The sequence below is a fragment of the Antrostomus carolinensis genome, unplaced genomic scaffold (assembly GCF_000700745.2).
Source record: "Antrostomus carolinensis isolate BGI_N321 unplaced genomic scaffold, ASM70074v2 scaffold3556, whole genome shotgun sequence".
NCBI lineage: Eukaryota > Metazoa > Chordata > Aves > Caprimulgiformes > Caprimulgidae > Antrostomus > Antrostomus carolinensis.
Genome location: NW_010323762.1, coordinates 41,954 through 52,167, shown reverse-complemented (window position 1 = coordinate 52,167; position 10,214 = coordinate 41,954). Strand labels below are relative to the sequence as shown.

Below are 10,214 nucleotides of genomic sequence, written 5' to 3'. Positions count from 1 at the left end.
GTTGACAGCCGTGGCATGTGGAGCCATAGAACCTCTATTCTCCAGGCAGCCGTTGTAGAAGCTTACCCGGCTTTGTGTCAGCCTGTCCCAAGCAGAGCCCAGCGCCAGGCGTGAGGGTTGTGTGGTTTCTGTTCCGGCTTTGACACCTCTCGGGGAACGCCGGAGGCGGCAGAGCCAAGAACCACTTGTGAGCCCAAGGAGGAGGCACCTGTTCACTTGGCACTGGAATGAACCACCGATTCGTTCCTCATGTGCCCTTAAATAACCACGGGGCTTCTCACTGCTCACAGATTGAACTGGAGCTGATGGGCAAGGCGTAGGACGTGCTGTATTACATGACAGTCTCAGTAGCTAATATTGAAATTGGTATAATCCTGCTGGTGGTTTTCAGCAATCCTGCTAGAGTATGGACAGCTGGATTGCACCAGGGGAAAGGAAGATGATTGTCACGAAAAATACACTTTCAGGTATAGCAATCTGATCCATCCAGAGAAGACAGATATACAGATACGTGCTTTTCTGAAAAAAAGGCAGATATCATTGCCTTAACCAATAAATTACTTCACGACCACAAAATGAGCCATTTGCCCAAGTGAGTGTGTAATGTGGAGCTCCCGACTGCAGGCTTACAGTGGCTGTATTGTAGCAGATAGAGCCACTGAACAATATGTCAAACTGGTTTTCTTGCTTAAATCCCTTTCAGACAAGATGAAGATTTCCTTTCTTCCCATCTATGTGGATGTAGGTCTCTCAAAAAATAAAAAAATGGGTCGAAGAACCAGCTGTCAGGAATGGCTACAGCCTGATGTGGTTTTTTTCAGCAATATCTTTGTTAGTTGAAAGGAGTAGTCTCTTTAAACTCAGCATCTTTTGAAGTCTGTAGGTATAAAAAGACACTCATTGTTCGATGCACCTCCACAGATTCCTTTTTAATCCTGATTGTGTGTACTTATCCCTTGGTTGAGCTTTCCTGTGCAGAGGAATTTGGGTTGATTCACATTCCTTCATAAATGCACATAGGGTAATACATCAGACTTTCTTTCCCTTTAAGCAATGCAATCAGGTCTGACACTTTCCAACTCCATTAAAAAAAATCCCTGTAGTAGTGGAGAGCACCCATTAGTGCAAATAAACTCCTGAAACCCCTTAAAGCATTTGCTTTGCCATGTCATTTAACTGTTTACAAAGCCTGGAGCTTTGCTTCTGATACACAGTCAATAAAATGGAATAGACTTTTTTTAAAGTTGTAATGTAAATATATTTATGTTGTCCTTGTAGAAGGCATTGTGTTAACTCTTGTGAGGTTACCCTGTTCAGGATGAATTTGACCAGAAAATAGTACTGTAGGAGAATACTGATGCTCAACATTTTGGTATGTCATTTGGTTTAATGCAGAGTTTGGCAAATCAGGGAAGCAGTTCTGACAGAGTGGACCTTGTCCAAGCCATTTCCCTTAGTGCTGATCTTTCATGTTTTTGCCTTCACAACTCCACGTGTCCAGGTCCAGTTGCTGAAGTCCAGGCTCAGGCAAAGTATTACTTAAACATCTATAAAAGTTCCTTGTTTTCTTCTTGAACTGGGTCCTAGAGTTTGTACTTGTTCTAATGGGGACTTGGCATCAACAGGGACCTCAAGGTATTACTGTACCTATTCCCTGATTTAAAAGGAAAAAGAATGTGAAATTCCCAGAGTTTTATGTCTCTGAATCAGGCTTTAATTTCTTTTTAGATGGAAAGTGCGGTTTCTGGAGAAAGGAGCTTGCTAGTTGAGTAAGTTCAAACAGATCTTAGCAGTTCCAGTAATTACTCATTTCATCAATCCATCTATATTTAAAGTGAGCTAAACCGAGTTCTTTCCTATAATGTCTACTTCAAATAATGCTGCTTTACATTTGGAGAGCCAAATAAGGAAACAGAACAAAATCTTCCAGGAGTTTCTTTCCCTTTTAGTTTCTATAGCTCAGAGACTTGCTGTATCAAGAGCCCTTCTTTCTGTGAAACCTGTTTAACATATTCGACTACACAAACTATCTCCTAAAGAAAGTAGGAGCGTTTTTGTGTGGGCCTTGCTCTAGCATTGGCTCTTGAGGACATTTCTGCATTTGTCGATGTATTAAATGAGTGGTGCATTTTGGACAGCTTCTGATTTGTTTTGTTGTGCTTTTTTTTTTTCTCTTCTCCCCCCCTCCCTCCCTTCTTCCCCTTTTAATTTGTCTAGGAAAAAAAAAGCTCCTCCAGTGTTGTTTCCTGCAAAGACCATTCTTAAGAGCTCGTTGGACAGCGCAGGGCTCTTGAAGTGATAGCTAATTGGTGAAAGAAAGGCCTTGATTGTCTTGAGGGAGCTGGAAAGTGCTGCGTGTGCTGCTGAAAGGGACTAGGGAGAAGGTGCCTGGTTTCGCTGAGCAGCTGCTGCTGGAGATGTTTGGAGATTACATCAGCATTGGAAAAAAGGGGCAAAAAAAAAAAAAAAGTCCAACTTCACAGACACAGAGTTTATGGAGGTTTTTTCCCCCTTCCAAAGTTCTTCTGACAATACTGTCATTGTCAATATAAGAGTTGTTAATTCTTTATGAATAGCACATGGGGCCTCTTGACTAAATAGTACGTTACATGTCCCAAATCTGTCAGCTGGACTCTTCTCTCACATGCTAGTGAGATCACTTTGATTGGAATGTTACAGGAATTGCTGGGCTGGCCGTACAGGACTGAATACTGCATTATATAATTAGATCTCCCAGAGTATTTTTTTTTTTTGCATTACCTCATTATTCTAGCTTAAATATGGAATCAGTCCTTTTGATGATTTTACTGGTTGTAATTATATTAATACGATTCATTTTGTGGTCCTGTCTCAGTGCTTATATAGATTATAAAGTGTCCCAAAGGTTTCCTGACACAAGAAAAGAGGACTAAGACTTCAAAAGGCTTGTTCGGGTTTGAATTGACAATGGGGAGAACTGGATAAGGTAAATGGAGCTGGAGCAGATTTTACCTTGGGATCTGATGAGAGAGAAATGACCTGTTGAGACTGCAGCCGAGTGAAGATTCTTCAGAAAGCCTCATGCTGACAGAGGGGGAAAAATGACAACTGTGATTGAGTCAAATGACTTCCTATCAAACTCAGGCATCAATTTGTTGCTAGGAACAGACTTGTGGACTCTTGCCAATTAAATGATCTGGACAAGCTGGAAGGAATCCTATTGCTGGGCAGTCCAAGATTGCCAGTGGCCCAGCCTTGATATGTGAAATGTGATGGCGTGCTGCCTGCAGGACTAACTGCTGGTCTGTACGTGAAGGTGTCAGCTGCACAGCCTGCCTGGATGTGACAACTGATGTGCCTGAATGAAGCTGAAGATCACTGGCCCAGCTCAATATCCACGTGCCATGCTGTGGACTTGCAGGAGCAGATTTTTACCTGATTGGCTGATTTGTTACCAAATTCCTTGTGTTTCTTCCTGATCAAAACTGACTGAATATATTTAACTGCCTATAACCTGCTGAATATTCACATTTCTTAGCAAGTGATGTATCTGAGTATCAGAACAAGCTGGATATAACTAATCCTTTATTTCAATTATATTGCAATTGTATTTGACAATGTCATATTCATATTAAATTGCTTAAAAATGTGGATGTAATGAGAAATGGCACAGGTGAAGCCTTTGACATTTGGTGATAGGTGGAACTGATAACTGGTATGGAATTCACAGCTTTGATTCCTTTATCCTTGCAGAGCAGCATCCTAAGTTTTCCGTGTAAATCAGAGCATGGCCTTGTTATGGACCATACTCTTACCCAGGCTAAATTTTCATTGACCTCTGTGGCACAGTGGGCAGGGAATCATCAGAACATTGTCCGTGTAAATCAGAGCATGGCCTTGTTATGGACCATACTCTTACCCAGGCTAAATTTTCATTGACCTCTGTGGCACAGTGGGCAGGGAATCATCAGAACATTGTCCGTGTAAATCAGAGCATGGCCTTGTTATGGACCATACTCTTACCCAGGCTAAATTTTCATTGACCTCTGTGGCACAGTGGGCAGGGAATCATCAGAACATTGTCATGCCTGAGATGTCATAACCCTTCCCCTTACTGACTATGGGGAAAAGGAGGGCTGGTGCATTTGGCTCTGCTTTGTGCTTTCTGAAGTATCCTCACACAACTCTTCTGCCACCTGAAAGCCCAGGGTACCTTTATGCTTGTTAGAATTTTTGTCACAGGTGGATTGGTTTTATCCTGTTATACTCTTTAACCATATTCTTTTCCTTCAGAAAAACATAAAGATGGTATTTTAAAATGTAATTACTATTTTTTTTCAAATGTAAAAGTTAAATTATGCCTGTGCTTACAAGTTACTTTCTGTTTACTGGATGGAGTGCAGCAGAAGAAAAACCTTTGGAGAATAACTGCTTCATGTCACGTAGTTGTAGTTTATTTAAGATCCATCCTGAAGCCCATATTTCAATGGGATTTGAATGGACTTGACTGGAAGTCACTTTGGAGTCTTTTAAAATTAATTCTATTTCATTTAGTTATTTAAGAAGATACTTATGCCCTAATGATTTTGTTTGTGTTTAAGGATGTATTTAAAATAAGCATGTGTTTAATGGCAGTTTTGAGCTGTGGACGGTGTGAATGCAGATTGCAGTGTGGAGCCTCCTTTCAAGACATGAAACAAAGGTATATGTAAAGAAATAGAAAAATAATAGCTAAATACTGTGATTATATTAAGATCCTTACTAATGTAAAATTAATTATATTTTATATACATAGATTAAAATCTACTTCAAAGAAATATGTTTTGTACGTCTTTATAAATTTATATCATTAACATGCTAAACATTGACCAGAATTAACATGTAATCTGTTGGGAAGAAAACCCATTTTTTGCTTTAAGACATAATCCTGGGGAACCTCTAAGTTGGAATTAGATTCCGTTCTGATTTATTTTTGGAAAATCAAATTTTTGTGACTCTGCCAACAGACTTTACTATAGATTTTTGTCTCACACTGTGTTCAGTACTGCAGTTACCATTGTAACCAACAACTAACCCTGACCTGTTGAGGAACTACTAAAAGCAGGTGTAATTACAGAAACTTATAAGCCACTCACAATGCAGTTTAAAAAACTCTCTAATATTCCACTGTTACTCATAAAAAATTTCCTTTGTGTGAAATGATTTATTGATTATTTTTTTTTACTTATCTAGTAGTGTGTGTAATGGTATATAGAATACATTTATATTTGTACATATAAAACAAAAATAGAACTCTGTATGGATGCAGAACTGTTACTGTCACAGTGTAACGGTATGTTTCTTATATTTATAGGATTATGTTTTTTTCTGGTTTTAGCCAGTGATTTAAACAACAGTGTAGGAGTCAGCACGTAAGTACTATTTCTTATTTTGTGACTTAGGAAGGTTATAATAAATTCCCATCTCTGAATTTCCTCTTCAGTAAGATCAGTGTTACAGTGAAGACCTGTCTGCCTTACAAGTGATATTAAGGTCAGTTTGTAGATGTTGTAGATTTTATGAACTTTGGCTGTACATGCTTGGCAGTAAGTGCATAGATAGGTAGGTGTGTGTGCATGGCCATGTGTGTGCACCTGTATTTTCATTTAGGAATGTTAATATTGTTGGATGGGGCTCTGAACAACCTGATCTAGTTGAAGATGTCCCTGCTTACTGCAGGGGAATTGGACTAGATGACCTTGAAAGGTCTCTTCCAACCCAAACCATTCTGTGGTTCTAGAATACCTTATGATAATGGCACTTCCCACTTTAAACTGCTCAATCTTGTGTCACTTTGAAAGTAAAATGATGGATTTAGCTACTTAAGTGACTGAAGTTGCAAAATACCATTTGCATTGTTGTGTGTTAGGGCTGTGTTAGGACTGTTTCCTGATATCAATGCTACCAGTATGACCAAACTTGCTCCCAAACCAAATAGCCATTTTCAAGTACCACAGCTGATACTTTTTTTTTTTTTTCTTCCTGCCAGGGCTCAAAATCTTTCTGAGCCCTAAAAGCTCAACTGATTGTAAGTAGCCTGTCATCTGCAAATATAACTTCCGTCCGACATCCTGTAGCATGCAAAAAGTTGGCATTATGGACTGCATTATGGTATGGAGAACTAATTGCAGATAAGCTCGTGGTCTGATGAGCATGTGATTATATTTATTGATTAAAAGAATTCTACAATTTTATTTTGCAGTACCATTACAATGGCATCCACTTAAGCAATTACTGTCAAACCATGTAAACCAAACTGCAGAAGGACTCCCTTAAATGGATCTGACGATGCAACAGGTGGTCTAATTACTTTAGGTAGGTCCATGACAGCAAACTAGAGTGAAGAAGCTGAAGACACAAGTAGACCTACAATTGTATTGACTCACAAAAGGAATCTGAACAGCTGGGAGCCCAGTGGCTTGTCCGCCAACTGTTTACAATGAACTGCCACATCATAAACTGAGGCTCAGGGGAAATCTTGTAACCAACACTGCTACCCGCGTTCATGTTCCATGGCACAGCCCCAGGGAACAGAACAGTATTGTTAGGATCTCTCTATCAGGATTCACGTAGGCATCAAATTGTTGGACAATTAAATGGCAGAAGTCTTGTCTTGGTTGTGTTAGCAGGAACCCAGAGTTAGTCCATAAAATGCAGTTGGTTTATGCTTGATTGTCACCAAATGGGTGACCTTACAGGGTGGCCCTTTGACTCTCACTAAAGGCAGGGCTGGTAACAGCATCTATTACAAAGGCTGCCAGGCACTTCCAGTCCTAAAGACCTATTTTCAGCTGTTCACAACTTTGTCAAAGTAGCTTTTCAAACTAAATTTTTCCATGTTGCATTGGGTGTCTGCCTCAGGCTGAATTCTCTTCAGAAAGTTTCAGCCAGAACAGTTTAACGTCTTCCAAGAACAAGAATAGAGAAAAAGACATTGTTTTACCCATGCTAAAAAAATATTGGCAATGTTTTTCTCTGAAAAGATGTAGTTGTCCCATTCTGGGACATGATTTCCACCCCTTCCCTGCTCCCCTGCCCCATCAGGGATATATCACTCTTGTTCATGTGAAGGTAACTACCTACTTCAGATTCAAGGGGGACAAGAACAGATCTGATGTGGTGAAAAAAGGCTAATGAAATTGGCAGGAAAAAAACCCCAAACTATAATGAGGTTTTAGATGGAGAAGGAAAGTGAGCCACGCATAGTTGATAAAGACTGGCACTATGAGTGAGCTGCTGGGTTGGTGGTGAGAACCAAGGACTGTTCAGGCAAAGGGACCAGGACAGAGAAATAATGGGACACTAGGAAGGAATTGAGGAAGGCTGTGTGTACAGATCTGATAAGGAACAACTGTATAGCAGGGAGAGCTGGAAAGAAGCAGGAAATGATGCTGAAATGAGAACAGTGAGGACGTGGACACTGGCTGGATAACAGGGGCTGAAAGCAAAACCTATGTAGAATTGGTTGAGTGGTTGACTGAACAACAGGCTGAGGTAGGAGACAGACTGGATAAAATTAGTATAGCAGACAAAACAAAAGTGGAGTCAGAAATACATGATAAGGCTGAAATTGGGAGGTTAAGAATTATTGAGCAAAGCAATTTAATCTGAAACAAGAAGTCCAGGGAACTGTCAAAGGAGTGAGAGCTGGATAAAATTTCTGCAGGATCACTCTCCCTTTAAAATATTGATATAAATCCTGGAACTCAAGCTTCATTGGGTTTTGGCTATCAACAGATTTCTGTGAAATTTACTGTCAAAAATATCATAGAGATATGTTTTCTTGGCTTTTTGGCTGCTTACCTGGAGATCCTGGGTCTAATTTGCTGGGTGTATGCAGAAGGGAAAAAAAAAGAAAAAAGAAAAAAGAAAAAGGGAAACTTATGTAGGATAGAGACTTCTATAGTATTTAGGTATGCGTGGAAGATTTTAGTTTTGCATGTTGGCCTTAGATCCCTAAACTGCATATCAGTGGTACATGTCTAAATGCTTTTTTGGAAAGACCCAGGTGAGTTTGAAGCCTGGGTCCTGTAATTAAAAGAATACTTGAGCTTAGGACTGTCCTATGTGACTTAAGAGACAGTTTTCTTGACTGCCTCCCTTTTGAGAATTGGCAGCCTTAAAACTCTTCATCAGAGTTTCTAATTGATACTTATGAGGTGGATGGCGTCTCTGTTGTTCTTTCCAAAATATATTTTTCTTTACAGTAGGTTATAAAAACCCCAAATAATTACTGTTGTATTCTGGCAATTGTGAACAAATAATAAAATCTAGAAATAGATATTTCTCCTCCCTAGTCTTTGTATTAAGACAAATTCATGGAAGAAGGATTCATCAAGGGCTATTAAATGGAGGAAATCCTTGTGCTACAGAGTGTCAAAAGCTGAAGAGGATATTAATGAAGCATCGCTATATGCTTGTCCTATTCTTAGTCTCCTCTTAGACATCCACTGTTGATCACGATGGGAAACTGTGCAGTGTTAGCTCATTCTGCAGGGTTCTTCTCTGCTGGTCCAGGGCACACTCTCTTTGCATCTGAAAAATAAGGATCTGTCCATTATATTATCTAGAATTGTTCACTGGGGCAAATGCTTTCAGAAGGTTGGAAGAACTGGCTTCTGTTGCCTGGAGATCAGCAGTGTTGTGCTGAAAGGATGAAGAGGAAGATGGCAGTGAGAATTATGAGCTACCTGAAGACATGTGACTTTAATTTAACACTTTCCATACTGATCCCAGAGCATGTACTTCCAGTAGCATACCTCTGTGGCTCTGGTAGTTGATGAGATATCTGATTTTATGGCTGTGCTCACTGGCTCTTTCTTTAGACATGCTTTCTTTGGCGTGCGCCTCAGACCGAAGAGAGCGACTTCCAGATTTTTAGTCCCTGCAAAATGTCTCCCACCACACCTACATTTAAAAGGGCACAGGATCCAGTTAGCTAATTTCTTCCTAGGCAGTTAAACTACTTTACACGAGCTCCAGACCATGGACTAGATTTAACATACTGCTTTAAGAATATGTGAACAGTGTCGTGATGTATCTGTATCTGTTTTAGAGCGATAATCTAATTGGAGGTCGTCCTTTGTGTAACCCTGTTAACATTTTATACTATTCTGGGAAACCCTGTGGCCCAAGTACTATGGAATGTAGTTAGGAAAAACAGTGTTTTCTCAAATATTTCAGATGTGGAATATTTATTTTGTAGCCAGAGAAACTTGTTTTGTTGCCAAGCAACTGACCATGAGTAGGATTCACTGCCAACTGTACTTGAAAAAAAGGAAAAAAAACCCTCCTTACCTCTCCTCAGTCTGCATGTGAGCATTTGCAGTGAAGGGAAATTTTAAAATAAAATCTGTGTGACATGATTCATTGTTAGTAGCATCAGGTCAGTTTGGTCTTTTCCCTCCACCTTCCCCTGAGTCGTATATAATTGACAGACGAAGCTACTACTGCAAATATTGGTGCAGGACATCCAGTCACTTTCAAAAGCCTTCCGTTTGGAAGTCTGCTTCATCAGAGTCCTAGATAATGGAGTTTGATCACTTGCTCTTCGCTTGGCTTCTGGTCCAAAAGCAGGCAAGAACCTTAGGTACAACTCGGAATTCTGTTCAGATTATTTTATTGTCTTGATACATTCACTTAAGCAGCCATCCAGATGTTCAATTACTGCTTGTTTCAGAATTCAGGTACCCAAGCTGGCTTTCAGAGGAGCTAAAGATGCTCAACTTGCAGCCAATGGATGAAGGTTAAAATGGGACTCAAATTGCTTTGAAGGATGCTTATAGCAATGTGGTTGTAACCATTTCAGCACAAGCAAAACACTCCCCGCTGCACAAATCTACTGAATGAAAGTAGCTACTTGGGGAGTTTTCTGTTTGTAAGCAAACCTGCCCCTTCCACTGGACTTAGCTCGAGTAGAGTGAACAGTCATTCTGGATTAACCTTGATGTTATTGAGATTCATTCCTTGCAATGGGTATGTCTGTACTGTGTGCTTCCATCTTTGCTTCTGCCTTTATCAGCTGTAATAATGGGGAAGGATATTAATTTTCTGCTCTTTTAAAATAGAAATGGCCTCTTTGACCACAGTAGAATAGTTTGACCACCCACTTGGATAAACAGAAGGAGAACATTAATTTTGCTTGATAGAAGAATCAGAATAAGCCAAGTCTTAGAGAAGTGGGTCAAGAAACTATA

General features: G+C 39.9%; 1 protein-coding gene across 1 annotated transcript; it reads left to right on the top strand.

Moving 5' to 3' along the window:
* The first annotated feature begins 2,780 nt into the window (after positions 1–2,780).
* SMIM38 (small integral membrane protein 38) lies at positions 2,781–2,912 on the top strand. Its single transcript, XM_029085620.1, has one exon. It carries the CDS (start codon positions 2,781–2,783, stop codon positions 2,910–2,912), a length of 132 nt encoding a protein of 43 aa, XP_028941453.1.
* The last annotated feature ends 7,302 nt before the right edge of the window (positions 2,913–10,214 follow it).

Bases quoted from the DNA above. Each gene is read 5' to 3' on its own strand.
- SMIM38 (XM_029085620.1), top strand. From the start codon at position 2,781: ATGGAATCAGTCCTTTTGATGATTTTACTGGTTGTAATTATATTAATA.